At 40.9% G+C, this 20,152-nt stretch overlaps 2 protein-coding genes across 15 annotated transcripts in view; one reads left to right on the top strand and one right to left on the bottom strand.

Annotated features, from left to right (window-relative positions):
- Positions 1-334: 334 nt before the first annotated feature.
- LOC104007972 (uncharacterized) lies at positions 335-9,243 on the bottom strand. Its single transcript, XM_054658935.2, has one exon. It carries the CDS (start codon positions 9,241-9,243, stop codon positions 8,668-8,670), a length of 576 nt encoding a protein of 191 aa, XP_054514910.1. The 3' UTR covers positions 335-8,667.
- ZNF462 (zinc finger protein 462) overlaps positions 8,881-20,152 on the top strand; it is a 153,610-nt gene continuing 142,338 nt past the window's right edge. For 2 of the 14 annotated variants that reach the window (XM_024345818.3, XM_016961383.4), the window contains exons 1-2: positions 12,345-12,727; positions 14,634-14,843. The gene's annotated coding sequence lies outside the window, so the exon portion shown is untranslated. Of the gene's footprint in view, positions 8,937-9,023; positions 9,414-11,814; positions 12,052-12,344; positions 12,728-14,633; positions 14,844-20,152 lie in introns of those variants that run through there. The other 12 variants (XR_008537301.2, XR_008537302.2, XM_054658930.2 and 9 more) reach the window with 10 other exon arrangements.

The following is a 20,152-nucleotide window of genomic DNA, read 5'->3' as shown; positions in this document are numbered from 1 at the left end:
TAAGTTAAAAGCAAAATTTAAGGCCGGGCGCGGTGGCTCATGCCTGTAATCCCAGCACTTTGAGAGGCCGAGGCAGGCGGATCACGAGGTCAAGAGATCGAGACCATTCTGGCCAACATGGTGAAACCCCGTCTCTACTAAAAGTACAAAAATTAGCTGTGCGTGGTGGCGCTTGCCTGTAGTCCCAGCTACTCGGGAGGCTGAGGCAGGAGAATTGCTTGAACCTGGGAGGTGGAGGTTGCAGTGAGCCGAGATCGCGCCACTGCACTCCAGCCTGGCGACAGAGTGAGACTCTGTCTCAAAACAAACAAACAAACAAACAAACAAAAAAGCAAAATTTAAAACTAAGAAAACTATTTTATTACATATTATAAGGGGCTAAAATTCTTAATCTACAAATTAACATCATAAATCAGTGTGACACTCACACATCATACCAGTAAAAAATAAGCAAAGAGGGCCGGGCGCGGTGGCTCATGCCTGTAATCCCAGCACTCGCACTTTGGGAGGCCAAGGAGTGCGGATCACCTGAGGTCAGGAGTTCAAGACCAGCCTGGCCAATGTGGTGAAACCCTGTCTCTACTAAAATTACAAAATAAAATTATTCTGGCCTGGTTGCAGGCGCCTGTAACCCCAGCTACTCAGGAAGCTGAGCCAGGAGAATCGCTTGAATCTGGGAGGCAGAGGTTGCAGTGAGCCAAGATCGCGCCATTGTACTCAAGCATGGGCAACAAGAGTGAAATTCTGTCTCAACAACAAAAACAAAACAAAACAAAAAAAACAAACAAAGGACACAAACTGTCAAATCACAAAGGGAGAAATACAGAGGAAAGAGTTACAGTTCTGTGTTTGAAGGTTAAATATTTTTCTTTTTTTCAGACTTTTCTGTGTTTGCTAAATTTTCTATAATATATATTACTTACATAATCAAAAAACATGTATATATACATATATACATATACACGCATAAATGCAAAAGACATATTACCATGCTATATCAGGAGTTTAATACTTGAAAATGAGGAAAGCTGGTGGGTGCTATCTGGAATCAGTTCTGAGTTCAACTCCCAGTGCTAGTTGAATGATCTGGGGAAAGTCACTGAACCACTTTGAGCCTTGGTTTCTCCAAATATAAAACAGAGGAAATAATCTTCATGTCACAGTTGTGAGAACAGTTTTCGAAATGTGTGTGGAAATGCTTTGTGAGCATCATTTACAGATGTTTGAGATTCCTGTTACTGATGCAGTACGTTGGGGCTTTTCCCAGACTCCAAACACAAACACAGCCTCTGTGCACCGTCTCTTACAAACACTACATCCCTCTGCCTGATAAGGGGTTATGTTCCTGAGTTGTCCAGGTGACAGCTGGGGCTGTCTTGCATTTTGCCATCTCCTAAGTGAATGGGACAGACGCTAGCTACAGGCTATATAGTCAAGGGAAACGGTAATAAAGATCACTATTGCTGTTCTTTCTCCATGTCAATTGCTTTGACACTCAATTCTAATATTTGCAAAGTTAATGTGATTACCAAATGATCCTATAATCTCTTAACATTCAGAAAGTCCCAGCTACTTTCAAATTCTGTGTTCCATCATACGGCAAATGAGAACATTGACCGTCCTTCTTTTTGAATAATAGAAATAATCCCTTTGTGAGTGTTCCATGTTAGAAAATAAATGCAAAAGGACCAGAAGAATCAATTTGTATTTCATATGATCCCTGATCATGCAGAATAGTGCTATATTGTCCATTTATATTTATACGTGAAATAAAAAAATTATATTTTTCCAGGTGAAAAATCGTATGTTTCTTTTGTCTTTTTTATTTCCTGATCCTAAGCCTATAAAAATCATTTTAGATTAAAAATGAAAAAAAAGGTGGAGGATAACTCCAAATACTCCCAAAGAACAGAAGATATTGATATACAGATATACAGAGAACACAATTAGCTATTCCACTAATCTTCTGAGGTTAGAAAATGAAATGAACTGAAAGTCATCAAAATAATTTAGAGAAAACATAAAAATTAGGTACTGATTGACTAAGCAGTTAATTATTATTGGTCACATAAAGTACAGGATTTCATTCCTGAGAAACCTTAGGAAGGAAGGAAGCTAAGAATGGAGGGAGGAAAACGCCAGAGAGGGACAGAGGGAGAAAGTTAAAGAAGGAGTGAGAAAGGGAGGAAAGAAGATAACTGAGCTTTTGGTTCAATACCAGCTCAAGGAAATCTCTTTTGCTAGGATAGGCAAACTGGATGTAGTGGAAATAGCCATGAAGAGGGATTGAGTAGGTCTGGATCTTAGCTTCTTCAATAACTTGGTATGTAACCCTGGGCAAATCACTTTTCCTTGAGACGATTTTCTCATCTGGAATAGATCAGTGGTTTTCCAATTGTGCTCCAGCAGAACACTGCTGACTAGAAGCTAGACCAAGGAATAGTGGTGGTCTGTGCAATTAACAGAAAAAATGAAGTGAAATAAAATGTTTCCTATTTGCTGTAGTTTTTAAATTTATATTTATTATAACAATTCCTACAAAATATTGATTTTTCTAAGCATACCGAACTGTTTCTTGTATTTGAGATATCAACAAACAAAGCTTCCTTGATTTTAGGTTTTTTTCTTACACTTAAAAATAATAGCTTTTGCCCTACTCTCTCTCACATAACTGGTAGATTAGTTCTTGCAAAAGGCAAAATGAATTAGTAAGCAGCAAATCAACAGCAATAGAAGAATTTAGATACCATTCATTATGTTTAGGTGTTAAAAATTTTAAATTATTGTTGTTGTCTTGTTTATTTAAATAGTAATGGCTTGTTTTTCTAAAATCATGGCTACATAATATGGTTTTGATTTTCTAGACTAGATACCTCTCTTGATTCCAAAATTAGAGCTCTTGCTTCATCTATCCTGCCTCACAGTAAAGGTTTAAGGATTTAGAGCATATCAGCTTACAGATACAGACTCCCATATACTTTATATACATGTTATTCAATCCTCATAGCAATCCTATCAGTATTTAATTTATTCCTCTTTTACAGATGTGGAAACTGATGCATGGAGTCATTAAGACACTTGTCCAAGGTCATCATTAGCAAAAGCAGGAGGTGGAAACCAGTGAGTAGGTGTTCAGTGCTAGATTTGGTTTCATCTTTGTTCTAAACATTAAGTCACTGAAAGGTCACATAAAACCTGTTGTTTGGAATGAGCAAATTTTCAACATAAACATCAGAAAGATGCTAAAAATAAACCTGTTCTGCCTTCTAGATACTTAAAAAAACAACCAATGAGTAACTTTTTTGAAACACTGTTATTAGTAATGCGCTGAGAAATCAAACCACAACCTAGTGGACAGGAGAGTATGTGTAGATTTCATGTAATGGTGAAAGGGCAAATAACATGAAATCTACAAGGCATCAGTCATGGGCTGGTAGTCTGCAGATGCAAAGTCAACTTTGTGCTAGCATACTGCATACTGGATACCCTGAATTCTGAGTGAAGGCTGTTTGGGAAATCAAATGGATATATCACCAAGAATTTCAAGGTGTGTGTGTGTGTGTGTGTTTAAATAATGATTAACAAAACCTCACAATTAACATTATAAGTTAGAAAAGCATTTGATTTGGTCAGTCTTATGATATGGAAGAAATTTTATGCTGGCAAAATTTATTTGCAAGCTCTGAACTTTTCCTAATTGCAAAAGTGATATATTCATTGTAGAAAAGCTTAAAAATCTGAAAAGCCAGAGTGAAAAAAATGTATAATGTATACATAATTACTTTGCTAGAAAAAATGACATTACCTGGAAAAAATTACTATTAACACTTTGATTATACTTGTCTGATTATTTTTCAGTGCCTAGCCACACACACACACATACACACACACACACACACACACACATACAAATATGGGATAATACTATATACATTGTTTTGAAATCTGTTTTTTTGGTTATCAAAAAATCATTTAAATATTTCAGTGTCATTTGACATTTCCTACAGAATTTGATAGGCATACAACTTTCTATCACATAAATGGATATAACTTCTTTGATCACTTGCTGTTAGATATCAATGCTACAATGAGTCTCTTTATACAGAAAATTTTGATGACAGTCATGAATATTTCTTTAAATCAATTTCCAAAAGTTAAATTCCTGGGTAAAAGACTTTTAATATATCTGGAAAGAATAAAACTTTTCATAGTTCCAGTCTCACCAGTAGAGAATTATAGGGTCTATTTTTTCATATTCTCAGCAACTGAGAATTATATATGCTCTTAACAACTGGGAAATGACACACACTCACAAACATTCAGTATGTGGTCATCCCTTGGTATCCAAAGGATATCAGTTCCAGGACCCCCATGGATGCTCAAGTCTCTTATACACTATGGCATAATATTTGCATATAATCTACATACCTTTTCTGATATACTTTAAATCATCTCTAGATTACTTATAATAGTTAATACAATGTAAATGCTATGTTGAACTTTTTTCATATTGGCCATTAGTAATTTTCTTTTGCTAATATTTGGTAATATTTTTCAACTGTAGTGGAATGACAGATTTCAAAATGTAACAGTAAGAATTAAGAGACCTGGATTTTAGTCTTTATACCATTAGCATTGGAAGACCTTAGGTTAAATCATTCAATCTCTTTGGTCCTAAATTTTCTTTTCTATATAAAATATATTTAAAATGCCCACTCAAACCTTCTTCCTGTGTTATCTGTGAAGGGAAAAATATCTGTGTGAAAAGGTTATTGTACCACTATTTCATTAGCAGTATTAATATGTTCCTTGAGACACATTTACAATTACCAGTCTTATACAAAGTAGGTTTTATCATTTAACTTTAAAATGCTTTTAAATACTTAAAAAGATAATTGATAATTCAGTCCAAACAAAGCAGTTGACTCCATAGCATATATATATATAAACATCATTATATAGCTATATAACTTACATAGCTTATCTATACCTTCTAAATTTTCCAAATTTTTTCTAATCAGAAGTCAACTTGCTGTTCACATGCTGGTATATTTTCATTCAAGGTGATTTTGGGGGTATACAATTTGAAAAAAGTAATTCATGATCATAATTTTGTATCCAGGTCTTTTACCTAATATTGGACCATTTTTCTATTTAATTGCAAATTCTCAAACAATTAAAGCTACTTAATGTGTCATAATGGGAATAGATTATTATCTACCTAACTAGTCCTCTTATCTTAATCACTTATTTTTGATTACTTACTTTATCATTTCTTATATATATATATATATATTTTTTTTCATTTCTGTTAAGGTAGATTCTAAGCATAGGAATTAAGGGCACTAAAGTGTGAACATTTAAAGACTTTAAATGTATATTGTTAAATTGCTCTAAAAAAGATTCATGCTAATTTTTATTTCCTATTAAGAATATACAAAGGAATGACTTAATTTGGAGATATACTAACCACTACTATGCCACATAATTTTTTCTGTAAAATTTTTTAAATTATAAAAGTGATTCATGTTTGTACACACACACACAAACACAAATTGTAACAACACTTTCCTCCCCATCTTTCTCACTCCTTACCATTAGCATACAGTTTAGCAAGTATACGATCAGACATTTTTTACTCCAAAAATCTTTCTTTCAATTTTGATAACAGTGTATGTATTTTGATATGCATTGAAAATGTATAAATAGCCCATCAGAGCTGTGATTTGTGAATATTATTGCTTATGATGAAGTTAAAAAATTTTTAAAGTTGACCTTAAAAATGTATATTAATTAAATAACAGGACCAAGTTACGTGAAAATATATCCCCCCAAAAAAAGAAAAAGAATAAGAAGAAATCTTGAATATGATATGAGAATGATAACTTTGGAGAAACTACCATTGAAGTGTAGACTATAGGGCTGACTGCTCCTTACCAGCTCTGCGTTCCTGAATAAATCACTTCCTTTCTCTAAGCTTCAGATAGAGAACAAATAGTAAGAACCTGGAAATGCTGGTCTTTCTGCTGGAAGTGATGCTTCAACAAATGGGCAATCTTTCACTTGAGTCTTGTCTTCAGAATTTGGTTAATCTAACCCTAGTTGATCTAAGGTTGTTATTTTGCACTTTTAAAAAGATTGGCTAGGCGAGGTGCCTCAGGCCTGTAATCCTAGCACTTTGGGAGGCTGACGTGGGCGGATCACTTGAGGTTGGGAGTTTGGGACTAGCCTGGCCAACATAGTGAAACCCCGTCTCTACTAAAAATACAAAAACTAGCTGGGTGTGGTGGTGCATGTCTGTAGTCCCAGCTACTTGGGAGGCTGAGGCAGGAGAATCCTTGAACCCGGGAGGTAGAGGTTACAGTCAGCCAAGATAGCACCACTGCACTCCAGCTGGGGCGACAGAGCAAGACTCCATCTAAAATAAAATAAAATAAAATAAAATATCTCTTTGAGGGAGAATTTCATGTTAAATTATGAGTTAAGCCAACACATTGGCTTTACAACGAACTCCAAAAATTTTATTTTGACAAAATATTACTCCTTAATAGCTTCATTGTGAGAACAGAAATATTCAAATTAATTATAGTTTCATCATAGGCCAAATCCTGGTATTGCTTTTGAGTAAAAAATCTGAAGTTTTATATCCAAGTAATGTTATATAGAAGCTAGTGGTTGATCATGCATCAAAAATTTGACTCATTTCAGTTATTCATCTTCGTATCCCTAGTACTCAGTTCTGAGATGGCATAATACAGATGCTAAACAAATACTCAATGATTGAATGAAATTACACATTACATATTACAATAACTAGTTTGATAGAACTGTAAATTTAACTACTACCTATGGAAGAAAGACTTTCTTTTGAATTTTAGAATATCACTATTGAAACATCTTTGGTATCCAAAGGCATATATACAAAGATTCATATGGAGTAAGTTTAATATAAGTTATTGCAGTGTCTCTTCCTTTGAAAGCTGTTCAGAATCATGAATCATCCACCTTTGTCTTCTGTTAGTCACTTTTCCCTAGGCATGGACACTAGTTACCTAGTTATATATGTTTAAATATGGGTTTATGACAACATATTGATTTTTCTGTAAGAAATTAGAAAGAAGGTGTGCTAGTGACTTCACTTTTTTGATATTTGGAAGGTCCATAATTATCCAATTTGAAGTTTTAAGAAAAACTTTTTGAAGACTGAGTAATTTCCAACGAGTAAAGATCACAAGAATTCAAAATAGATAACTCATTGAAAAATCACAAGCAAACTCAACTAGTAAAAAGACTACATTGCATTGCATAGAAAGGAAGTTTCACATAGGCAGGGAAATACCACAAAGAGATGTGTAAAATGTGGTTAAAAAGCCATATTGTATTCACCTACTCTTTCTTTTGCTAAAATCATCAACTTGAATAGTTTTCCAGCTGGAATTTAGAAAACGGGGCTATCAACTGGATTTTTTTTTTTTTTGGATAGCTTTCAGGAAGCAGGAAGACTTTTCTCTTTTTAAATGATAGAACATAAATACTGAAACAATGACATTAGAACATCTATCCATTCTTGTTTCGGTGGAAATTCTATCTAATTCAGCTTCTGGACCGACTGTTCGTTTTTCCATGATCTCTTCCTGCAGGTTTGCTAGAAGTCCCTTTCCCCCCATAAACACCTTCCTTTGGGAGATTTGGGTGCCTTCCTTTTTTAAGGTTTTAAAAACTAAAATGATTTATAGACTATCCGTATCCTGTTAAGAGTTGGGCAAGTGAATGGATCATATTTGCGTGGGTCACTCTGATTATAGGACTTCACTGTTTCTTGAACTAAAAGTACAAGATTTATTATTCTATTAATGCTCATAAAGTCACTCTTTTGATGAGCCATAACTTCTCTTTATGAGGAGTGTGTATGCCAGTCACCTATGATAAGGGAGAAGAAAGTCCAGACTTCTAACATATTCACTCACATTCCCTGCAACATTAACAGTCTTGAAACCCTATATGACTCCAGGGGATAATGCCACAGGATAAAGTAACAAAAGGTAAATTTCAAGGAGTCAGGATGTCCCCGTGAGACTTCCCTCACAACGTTGGCTGTGTAGGAAACCAAATTTTTTGTATTTTAATTAACAAATTTAAACATTAACCCTCCTAATGGAGAAAATAACCCACCAACTAGCCTGGTATTATCTTTGTGACTATTCTTAGGGAACGAAATAGCAGGAGGTGTGAACTTTCTCCTGTTTATCTTAATGGTCTGCTAATGGCAAAGCATAATTAGTTACTTAAATGCCACGTTTACTAAGGTTTTTACGAAAATCTTCAGCCACGGCGCTTTCCTTGACTGACCCAGCTTCTATTTATACAGTTTTATCATTTGAAAAATTGTCCCAAATAAAAACAAGAAAAAAAAAAGCCCATTCCCCTTATGTTTAACCTCTTTCAATTATTTTCATTGGAGAGTTAAAGCGTTTGTGACTTCTAAAAAGTCGAAAAGATTACGTGTATGGCATCATTAATTGAATTTGTATCGTCCCCACATTCAAGAAGCAAGAGAGTTTTGCGATAGTTCGCTTCACAGCTTCAGGAAGTCAATTTGCTTCTAAACCAGAAGACCGAGTGTGTCTTCTCAAGACCATCGTGTGGTGCCGTATTTGGGATGGAAACTTAACCATTGTACCTTTCCCCCATGCACCCACACCAGAAGCCTGAAAGCCACCATCTCCCCGTCGGTCTCTGGATCTCCTCGCTGCCTTTGTCCCTTCTAGACGTGGAGGCTTGGAGAGGAGGTTTGGTTTCCAAGGATTGGAGCGCTGTGAAGGGCGGGGCTACTCCAAGTCCATCTCCCCTTTTTGTCCTCTTCTCCCGGGACGGGAGGGTGGAGCCAGGTCCCCCCGCGGCCGGTTCGGGAGCTTTCTCTATCTCGGTCGCTCGAGGTGAGTGTGAAAGGGCGGCAGCCCGTTTAATTGCAGCGCAGGTTAATTTCTTGAGTTCACCGCAGTCGGTCCGCCAGCCGCTTCCCCGGTCTTTGCCAAGTGGGTTTACGAGGTCTGAGGCGTGTTGCGGCGCGCTCACGTTCTCGCAAAAGGCTCCTCCCCAGGGCTCAATTCCCCGACTGCGGGAAGCCCTTTGGTGCCCCAGGAGCCTTGGAAACCCAAGGTTTCCTCTGACCTCGTCGCTCCTTTCTCCCTCCCCACCGCCTGGTTCCCTACGTCCCTGCCCCCAGGGAAGGACGGCCCCCATCTTAGGACTTACGACCCAAGCCAACCCAGAGGGTACCTTCACGTCGATGAAGATTTTATCGCAGCCTCCAAAACCCAGCAGTAATAGGAGCTTTCAACCTGAAATACGATTGTTATTTTCCCGGTGCAGAGCTTGACAGAAAAAGTCAGCTTTTTATTAAAGACAAAGAGGTAAATTATCAGCCGGGACAGTGGAGGGACGGCGGAGACCTGGCGCGCTTCCTCCGGTTGCCACGAGGAATTTATGGGGTGGCGGCGGCCAGCGCTCAGACACCCCCCGGGTCCCGGTGGGGAGGAGCTCGGGGCAGGAGGACTTCCCTAGGTCCCTCCGGGCACTCGGAAGGGGGAGTCCTCCCAAAGCCGCACAAAGCCGGGATCATTTCAATCCCGAACAGCCTCAGCGTCCTCCTCCTCTCTCCTTTCTTCTTTCTCTTCTCGGTGACTCCCGTTCCCCTTTCGCCTCTGTCCTTTCTGCGCCTTGTTCTCGTCTCCTTACTTCTCTTCCCTCTCCTCGCCTTTCCTCTCCCTCCCCCTCCTTTCTTCTCCACCGCACGCGTAGAGTGTCATTTATTTATTTATTTATCACCCCCGCCATCAACACCCTTTTAGGGATCCCGAGCTTTTCAATGTGAGTGGGAGGAGAAAAGGGCAGGAAGTGTTGACTGGAAGTGGGTGAAATCGTGCCTCGGGGTGAGAGATTCTGCTCAGGAATATAGGGTCGGGAAAATCTTGGAAAATGAGGATTTAGATCTGTTTATGAAGCCCCGCTATCGGATGGGAACCAACTCCGCGCGCGTCTCCTCCTCTTCCTTTATTGTATGGATTTATAGGTATATATCTTCTCGGACTGTTGCTTGGGGGGAGGGAGGAGAAAGGGCGAGTATTTAAAGAGGACAGACTTGCCCAGGATCCTTAACACCGCGCCTTCACCGGATGCGCGCTCCTCAATGCAAAGGAATCCAGCAACATCCCCAATTCAGACGCGGACAAAAGAAACTTTAATTAAGGTCTCTGCCCCGCGCGCTGCGCGTTTCTCCTGAGGCTGTTGATGTCCAACTCCAAGATCCGAGAAATAGAAATGGTACAATCAGCCCATGCCCTTGAACTTCAATTGCTCCTCACTTGCTGCATTGATTTTTTTGATACTGTAGAACCCCCACCCCCAACCCCCACCGCTCCCAGTCCAATTAAAACCGTAGGAGACTTTCGACCTGGTGGTGGAGGGGGGGAACCACTCCTTTGCAAAAGAGATAGTTCAGAATGATATGGGAGAGATTACACTAAATAAAAATTCAAGGTGTGAAAGCTTCATCTTGGCTCGCGTGTCTTCAACACCATGACACCTTATCATTAAGAGCGCTGATTGTTACTTTCCGAGCCTTTAGATGATCAGCCAGAAAGTGCAAACAACGCGGGGCTGGAGGGTGTAAAGTTATTTAAGCAGGCTTTCTTTTTTTCTTTTGGTGCGCAGTCAAAACATTTCACAAGTTAGGAAAAGAAAGTGGTGGTTCCGAAGCTCGGAATGATGGGCTCTTTTCCTCCTCCACCCCCCACCTTCCATATCAGGAAAGAAATAAAACGCACAATGAGCCTTTATTTCAGGAGAGAAGACTTCAAAATACGTGCCAGTAATGGACAATTTGAGCTTTTCACTGGAAATACTCACACCGCAAGCTGGAAAGGGATTAAAAAGCCCCACGTGGTTGATCTCGGTTTAGACTTGCAACCTCCAGTTCCCCACGTATGTTCTTTGCAAAGGTTGGCCTCTAGATGGATGCAAGTAAGGGACCCTCTGGGGCTCGGGCTCGGCGCCTCGGGCAGGGCTGACGGTGGGAGCGCTATGAGCTGCCGGGCAGGGTCCTCACCGGGGGCTTCCTCTGCGGGCCAGGGCTGCCGGGCGCCACCGGGACGCGAGCGCGCACGTCTCGGCCCGGCGGCCGCGCTCCTCGCACCGCCTTCTCCGCAGGTCTTTATTCATCTCATCTCCCTCTTCCCCTTCTCCTTCTCCTTTGCCTCCTTCTCCTCCTCTTCCTCCCCCTCCTCCACCACCACCTCCTCCTCCTCTGCCGCCGCCACCTCCTCCTCTTGCATCTCACTGGCCTGGCTCTGAGTGACAAAGACAATGTCCCAGCCTTAACTTTGCAACCACCTTGCCTCCTTCTGGGGTTCAGCAGGGGGGAGGGGGAACAGCAGCAGCAGCCTCAGCATCTCCTCCAGCTTCTCCTTCTGCTCTTCTCGAGCTCTTGGATAATTCTTCCTCTTTTTTCCCCTAGCCTTTTTCCTCATTTCTTTCTTTCTTTCTTTTTTTTCTTCCTCTCTGCTGCACGTTGTTGTTGTTATTAGAAAGGCTTCGCGCACCCCCTGGTGCTCCGGCGTTTTGTGTGGCAGGAGAAGATTGTCTTCCTTCTCTCTTTCTGTCTTGCTTTCTCTCTCCCCCTGGTTGCTCATTATTCAGAGAGAGACACAGAGGGAGGGAGAGAGAGAGAGCGCGCGAGGGAGAGGGAGGAGAGGAGAGAGAAGAGGAGAGAGAGGGGAGAGAGAGAGTGAGAGGGAGAGGGAGGGAGGGAGAGAGAGAGAGAGGGAGAGAGACGGATATCTCAGGTCATCTGCAGCTGCAGCGAGTCTGAGGAGCCGAGGAAGGCAGGGAAGATGGCGATCCTCCATTGCTGAGACCCGGCAGAAGCACATGAGACTCCCAAACAACTTCCACAACAATAACCCGAGCAGGAAGAGGAGAAAGAGAAAGAGGATAAGGAGGCGGTGGGGCTGGAGAACCCGAAGCACCTCCCGGCGCCGGGACGCTTCTTCTGTAAGTTACTGCAATTAACAACCACCTCGGGGTGGTCCGAGTGCTCCGGGGAAGAGAGCGCGGGGTGGTGGAGGCACAAACGCGCTCATTCATTCGGCCAAGGAAGGTTGGAGGAGCGGGGAGGAGAGGAAGTCCCCTGCATGGACTGGCTGTTGGAAGAGGAGAAGAAGCGAGAGAGAAGAGGAGGAGGGGGAGGAGGGAGAGCAGGAGGGGGAGGAGGAAGAGGAGGAGGAGAAGCGAGGGAGGAAGAGGAGGAGGAGGAAGAGGAGGAGAAGGTGGTAGTGGTGGCAGTGGAGGTGGCTGTGCTTTTCCTGCTGGCTGCTCCTTCTGCTGGGGGGAGTGAGCGCGGTGGCTTAATTAATTTCGTGTAGTTCTATGAAGAGAAGAGAAAATGAAAGATGAGTGAGAAGAGAGCTGGAGGCTTAGGACGGATGCTCCGAGTGTGGGGACAGGAGTAGGGACAGAGGGGGGCGGAGGGCGGGAGGCCGGAGACCTGAGCCGAGAGCCAGAGGGAGCGAGCGAGGGTCAGAGGAGGGAGAGCTCCGTGCGAGCGGCCCCGACCTGAGCGGGTTGACCTCTTTCTTTCTCTGTCCCTCTCCTTCCTTTCCCCCTTCTGTCTGCCTGTCCCCCGCCCGATGGCAAAGCCGTGCGGATTGGCACCCCCCCTCTTCCTCAGGTATTTGGCTCTCTCTCTCTCTCTCTCTCTCTCTCTCTCCCCGAAGTTGGGATGCGGGGTCGGGATGTGTCGGGGGGTGGCTGCTGCAGCTGCTGGTGCCGGTGCTGCTGGTGAACAGAGAGGCGAGGAGCGGGGGGCACCGGCCGGGTGGGGGGCGCAGGTTCAGGAGCGGCTGAGGAGCTGTCTCCAGGCTGGAGGTTCAGAAGCGTCTGGTGGAGGAGGACAACGGTTTCTGGAGAGGAGAAGCCATTACACACGCTTGGCTTTCCTCTGAGGAAGGGAGAAAGGAAGGCAGGGGCCTGGGGGGGCGTCTCACTCCTGGTGCAGTTCCCAGGGGTCTGCCCTCCTTCCAGGCACGAGGGGAAGCCGCAGCCGCCCCCCATTGGAGCAGCCCCTCTTTCCCTTTCTTTATCTCCCTGTCCTCCATTTGCAAGCTGTCTGCTTTGGTTCCAGTCCAGACTCCAAAACACAAAGCTCCTTCTCACGTTCATTCTCCAGGCTGTTCACCATTCCTGAAGGAACCCTCGTTTTCTTTTCATTGTGGCTTCTAACCTACAGAGAGGGAGGGAGGGAGGCTGCCTGGAGTTCCTTTTATATTCCTCCCCAACCAAGAAAAAAAAAAAAGTTTCATTTTTAAGCACGCGTCTGGGATGGGGAAAGACCAACCAGTTGGGGCTTTCTCCCAGGGCTCCCGGGGGCTGTGTCTGAGTGTCTGTGTTGGCTGTTTGGTTTGCTTTGGTTTTGTTTCTGGAGGTTGCTTGCAGGTTTTTGGAGGAAGTGACTAGTTTGGTTAAGAGCTGGGAACTGAGTCAGGTAAGCCGTGTCATGTTGTAACTCCACCAGAAAATGGAGGAGAGCGGGTTTCCAGGAGACAAAGCTGAGATGAGAAGTGTTTATAAAATTATGGATGTCTCCATTTTGAAGCTCTGTTGGTGATGGCTGGAGGAGGAGGAGGCTTGCTTGCCTACTCCTTCTCTCTTTCCAGAGGGAAACCTTGTGGTGGTTCCTCACTGTCTATTCATTATGCAAGGAAATGAGGGCTTTTAAGGGTTCCTCAGATTTTTCTCCACCAAAGAGTGCTTTCACAAGTTATTGAGGCGTTTGTTTCCATTTTAAAGTAAACTTTTGGAATTTTTTTTCTCCTTTTGAGTGGACCTGAAGGGTTTTGACCTCCTTCAGGAAAGGCAAGGCAAAAACCTTAAAACAGTTCCACTGAGGTCTTCACACAACTTTAAGCTGCTCCAGGTCTCCTGAAAGTCACCAGGAAATGTGATTTCCTCCTTGTGAAGATGGTGATGGCCCTAAGCTGAGATTTTTTTGAGTTCTAGGGTTTGGTTATCATCATGTTTTGATGCATTGCAAGACTTTATTGTCTGATTTGAGTTGATTTCTGCAAATATAAAAAATAATAAGAATAATCCTGCAAGATCTCAGAGGAACTCTAAGACTGGCTAACACCAGTTTCTCCAGGTTCTCCATTTCTCTTCAGGTCGTTCCATTTGTATGTTAGGCCTTCTTTCAATTTCTTTGTTTCCCCTTTCCCTTTCCGTCGGCTATTTTTTTCTGTGTTCTGAAGTACTCTTAAGTCTTCAGAAATATCAGTATGTCTTCTTAACAATGTCGCTATGGAAACAAATTTTAAAAACATGATGTCAGTTGAGAAAACCTTATGTCCAGGTATCTTCACCTTTTTAATTGGGAGGAATTTATTAATCATGTAGGAAGACATTTTGTGAGGATAATTTGAAAAAAGGACCCAGTGCTACCCTAGTCCACACACATTGATGGGAGCTCTTTACATATTAGTTTTAGAGAATGTACATAATTGACCCAAGCAAAGAACTAAATCCCGAAATGCTTCAGGAATTTTTAAAAGCCAACCATGAAGATGTTGCTTTTCCATTAGGTGAGGTAGCCATCTTGAGGATGAGAGAAGATGTTGGAAGAATTTTAGATGAACTGTTGAAGATAGGTGAGGAGGGCTCCACGGTGGAATGAAAACTTGGAGGAGATTCAGAACCAGTTAATATATTCTAAGGAGGCTAATTGGACCTTGCTTTCAACTAAGAAGAAATATAGAAAGGTACCAGCTTCAACAGAAATAAGGAACACATTGGTGAGCAACTTACAACAGCATTTTTCTTGCTTTGCTTTCTCATTATGTGTCAGATTTTTTTGTGTAAAGTTCCTTATGTCTACAATATTTTTGTACATATTGAAGTGGTTTTAGATTCCAGATGTAATTATATTCTGTTGAGTAGCTGGTAGCACTGTCACTCAGTAAATGCACAGTGCTGTATATGACAACATCACATTTTTCAAACCAAACTGTTGTGTCATTAATTGAGGGTTATTGTTCTTCTGAAGGGTGTGAAAGGAGAAGGGAAATACATGGTTCTTTAGCTGATAATTGTCCATGGTCAATGAAGTAAAACCATGTTTGTGCAGACAAAAATGTATGGTTTCAGTTGACGTGTATGCTCATTTAAAAATACTTCTGTTAGATCTCTGCTCCTTTATGAAAAACCTAGGCCTCTCCAAGAGCACTTAAAAAAAATCCTACTTGGAATCATAACTTTTATTATTCATTTTTGAACATGATCTTTTGATACCATTACTTTTGCTCTTAAGTGAAATTTCACCAATATTATATTTAAATTTGCTAATGCATAAATGGATGCACCAAACTGGGTGTCCAAACTGGGAAGTTCAGTTGCAATGGATAAAGAGTTATTTGGAAAAGTAATTACCAGATAATTTTACATCTAATTAACCATGTATGTTTATGTAAACATAAGTACATTATATATTGATCTTGAAACAAACTTTCATGATACTTTTTTTATTGTTATTGATAGCAGGACAATTGGTTCATTTGCTTATTTCAGCAGGGGGGAAACATCTGACAATCTGGTTGTCAGTCCAGCTGTTTGACTCTCCACATTTTTTACTTTGCAACCAAATGTGTTGGCGTCTTAGAGTTGAACTTTTCTGGAAGGGAAAAAATAGGTATTTAAAAGGCATCTTGGAATTTGGAAATGCATTCTAACTGGTTATCTAAGACACATCCATCTCTGATGCCCTTCACCAGCATGGCAAACACCATAATATTTAAGGACATGGTTTTTTGAATTTTTCTAGACATACCCATTTGAATTAAGACAAGTATTTTGAATAAACCACCATGAGAGAAATAAAAAGTATTAAATCAGACATTTTCATTTAATGTCAAAGCTCAAAGATCATTTTTGTTTATGAGACAAGTTCATGTGGCTTATTATGCAAATTTTTTGCCATGGCTCTAATATATCACAGGGAGAAATCATGGAGAAATATTTGTGAGCTATGATGCATCCTGCCATAAAAAAAATTCTTGTTGGATCCTCACATTCCATAATATTTCTCATATTGGATTTATGTCAGTCTAATTCATTGACCATATTCCCCGAGGAATTGTTTTTTCCCCCTTACTCTTTTGAGTTGGAGACAACTTTTAGAGAAAAAAAAACAAACTTATCTACTCTTCCTAATGAATCTTCCGGAAGACAGCAGCAGAAAAAAAATCCAACTCTACTAATGGACTTTAGAGTACTTGTGGTCGGTTTTCCTGAAAGAAAGGAATGGTAAACTTGCAATGGGAAAGAGTCCTTTTTTCTGTGTGATGGAGTTTAATAGGGTCTAGTCTGTCTTAAATTATTCCTTGATGTTGCAATTTCTTGGTTAAGGTAACCTTACTTATCTTCTTTATGGTATGTGCCTTTTTCAGACTTATACTTCACTGCATCATGAAATTGATAAAACTGTATCAGATATTCTAAATTGATAATTGGAGAACAGAGATGCTGTTTCATAATGCCGCAGTCACAATTAGGAGATACATAATGGACTCTTACTGCTAAGGATCTAACATGAATGTATGACTGGGATGATTGGTATATTCAACAGAAGTGGAGGGAGACTATTTCCATGACTGAAAGCTAAAATCCAGTGAACTGGGAAAAAAAAAAAAAAAATTCAGTGTGTGTGAGTGTGTGTAAAAACAAGTATCTTGTGAGTTTCACATACTTATGGAGTATGATGGCTTTGAGAGAAACATTAGCTAGGTGTTGGTGACCTATTAATTGATTATGAGAAAACAGAGAGGAGAGTAGATAATGCTAGAAGAAAATTCCTCTCCTTGTGTGATATGCCAAGACATCTGGCAGATGTTATGTTGGGCCCTAAGGAATGGACAGTTTAATTTTAGCCCTTGCAAGGAAATGGGAAGTTCTAAGCTCTTTTAATAGCACAAGTCTTAGTTTTGGGGGAAGGTTGCTTAAAAAAATAAGAAAGAAAGGAAAAGAGGCACTTAGTGTTATGTGGAAGAACTCTAGGGAGTAGGGAGTGAAAACTGAAGTTTCGGGGTGAGGAGCAAAAATATTATTTCTCATGTAGAAATTAACAAAATTATTTTAAAAGTGACAAATATGTACACTGTAAGTAAGGACTATTAGTTATTTACTATTCACCAGGCAGAACTTCCAATTTAGAAGCTAGTTGTTTTAGGCCCTAGATCATTTAGATGAAGTCTCCTCCTTCCACTTGCATTATACTGAAGAGGAAACTGGCACAAAGACATGAAGTGACTTGCACAAGGTCAGAAAGTTCAGTTGTAACCGAGCCAGGCCTAGAACTCAGGTCGGCCGACTCCAGCCTAGTGCCCTTTCCACTACCCCATTGCATTTGATTGTTGAGGGTTGTGAAATAGCTGCTCTCTTCTCCAGGGCCCACAGCTTTCTGAGAAACTCTGTACTCATACACTAGTGGGCAGGAGTATGGATTTTTCTTAGTTGGATTTAACACGTTGGGGAGCCCAGGGTTGAGCGTGGTTTCATTCATAGATCCAGAGCCCAATTTTGTTCATGTGACATTCAGTAAAGTGTTAGCTCCCGGGTTTGTAGCTGTACTTTTCTTTTCATCTTTCCTGCTCTCATCTCTCATTCCATCATCCAAGGGCTTGGGAGCCCTTCTCAAATGCCCTTCTTTGGAAGTTTGTGTGAGTCTATTGCAACTTACAATAGTGCCCACAATTGGACTCTGAGGATCTATTTTGCAACGTGGTGCAGATTTAAATTGGCTCCTTTCAGAGATGCCATTTTGTAATACTGATGAATGGCTGAGAGGGTGAAATCCAGTCTGAAACAATTACTGGTGGTTTTCCAATGTTCTTACTCATTCAAAATGTGCCCTCCGTGTATCTTCTTGGAGCCCAACTCTCTTGCAGACTAATGGCTAACCTTTTCCCATTTTCCCAGTATACATGAAATCATCCTTAAAATGACTTTTAACAACACAGACATTTAACCATGAGCAATGGGACAGTCCTGTAAAGAAGGGTGCAATGGATTTCCACTTCTGTCTCTTCTTGGATGAGCAAAAGTGATTTTGTAAAGAAGAAGAGTGATATTTGGAAGTTTCCACATTTTCTAAGCTCCTTCCAAACGAGTGCATCAATTTTTAATCCAGGAGGCAGTCTGGAGAAGGTAGTGCTGGATGTGGACTTCTGGCAGAAACACAGTTAACGCTGTAAACAGTTGAACCTCAGTGTGGCACTCCTCCAAATGAGTTGACTGTCGAAAATAAAATGTTCCAGAAGAACTGGGAGAACAGGAAAGAAGTTAAAACAGCATGGTTTGCATGCCAGTACTAAAGGAAGAAAAAAAAGTTTGGGTTGGGGGGGCATTGGAGAGAAGATAATTGTAAGTTGAACTGTCTCTTGGATTTATAAGACCCAGGAGAAGTTTCCAAATGTGGGAAAATGGGTTTTTATGAATTTAGATTGTATTTGCAGTATGCTAGGAAGCTCTTTTGGATTTTTTTTTTCCCCTTGAACTTTGCATTTGGAGAACTGCACACACTGATAAAAGGGAAATCCATTGGAAGCAATTTGGATTTACATTTTGTGCTTGGAAATGCTATCATAAAATTTATCTTTTTTCTAAGTCCCCCTATTCTCATCAGCTGAAGCACATACAGGATTTTTAAAGTCTTTGGATGTGTGATTCCAAGACAAAGTTAATTATTTTCACGGCTTAGAAGGACAAAGGATAGAGTGGTGTGGTGTGAGGAGGTGCTAGTATTGTCACCTACAAATGCATTGCCTTTTACTTCTGGTGAGCACATTACTTGGTGTCTTCAAAGCATTCTTGCCTAATTCCTAGCTGGAGACATTTTTTCTTGAGTTATTCTTGGAGGGAAGGTTTTTTTTGTGTGCCAGGTCATGGGTATTTTGGTATTGATTTCCTTGCTTTCATGTGTTTGCTTGTTCAGTTCACTGCATGTTGCTTCTGGATATTAATAAAATACTTGTGCTGCGCCTGTCCACATCTTACCCCCAACCTTATTCAAAGAGTAGACCCTGTTCTTTAGGGTGAAAGGAAGTTTGACAGGTACTTATTTGTTCAAAAAATAAATACTTGAAGATGAGAACTGTGTAATTCAGGAAGTTATTTGCTAGACCTTCACATAGACAAATTTTAACAAAGACCACACCAGGAAAAATGGAGAAAATTCTACTAGGAACCAATAGATCCTGATTAAAATGTTTTAGGATCACTTAGTAGGAAATTAAGCATTTGCCCAAGATGAGGAAGCGAAGTCTTACCTTTGGGTTCAGCTTGGTTGGAGCACAAAAGGAGCTGCAGGCCCAGGTGAGACAACTGTGTCAGAAGTAATAAAGCCCAGGATTTGTGGAGAGAGCTTAGCCGCCACAGAGCCCAGCTGGGGAAGGCCAAACTCACTCTAAGTTCTCGTCTGAGCAGTTGAACCGGAACACACGCTAAGGCCTCCAAATTTTGGAATTCTTCTTTTTCCTGTTCAGATTTAAGAAGGTAATGCCATTATTCTTCAGTTTTGCTCATGTCAGCTGAGTGTTTCTCTTTTGAACTGGGAAATGCCAGAGGCTGGGGGGTGGGAGCCGATGTCCTCTAAGGGAAAATTCTCCCCGTTAACACTGCAAATGTGCCTTAACATTGTACTTATTCCTCCAAAAATAATTGTTCAGTGGCACAATGTGGGATACTTGAAAGATGTTTGCTGCACAAAGGTTCCAATACTCACCTGCAGATTAAGAAATGAGTTTCTAAACCATCTCATTTCTATTGCTAATGAAAAGCTTTGGAAGGCACCTGTGAATTAGAGCTCCAGCTGCTATCATGGTAGGGAAGTTAGGCCTTGAAAGGATACGTGGATTAGCCTGTCAGAAAAGCAAACAGTAGCATCAGCACAAGTAGAAAATAGACAAGGTTGTTAAAGCTAACAGGAAAGTAGGCTAAAGCATTGCTGTAATTTTATAGTGGAAATTTGCTGGGAAGGAGTGACTGGTTGGATGGGAGAAGGAAAAGAAGAGAAGCAGGAAAATAATTGACTAGCCAAATTGAAGAAGTC

Source organism: Pan troglodytes, chromosome 11, assembly GCF_028858775.2.
Source record: "Pan troglodytes isolate AG18354 chromosome 11, NHGRI_mPanTro3-v2.0_pri, whole genome shotgun sequence".
NCBI classification, from domain to species: Eukaryota; Metazoa; Chordata; class Mammalia; order Primates; family Hominidae; genus Pan; species Pan troglodytes.
This window is presented reverse-complemented; position numbering and strand designations above follow the sequence as displayed.

Excerpts from the sequence above, each read along its gene's own strand:
- LOC104007972 (XM_054658935.2), bottom strand. The coding sequence starts at position 9,243 with ATGGGGGCCGTCCTTCCCTGGGGGCAGGGACGTAGGGAACCAGGCGGT.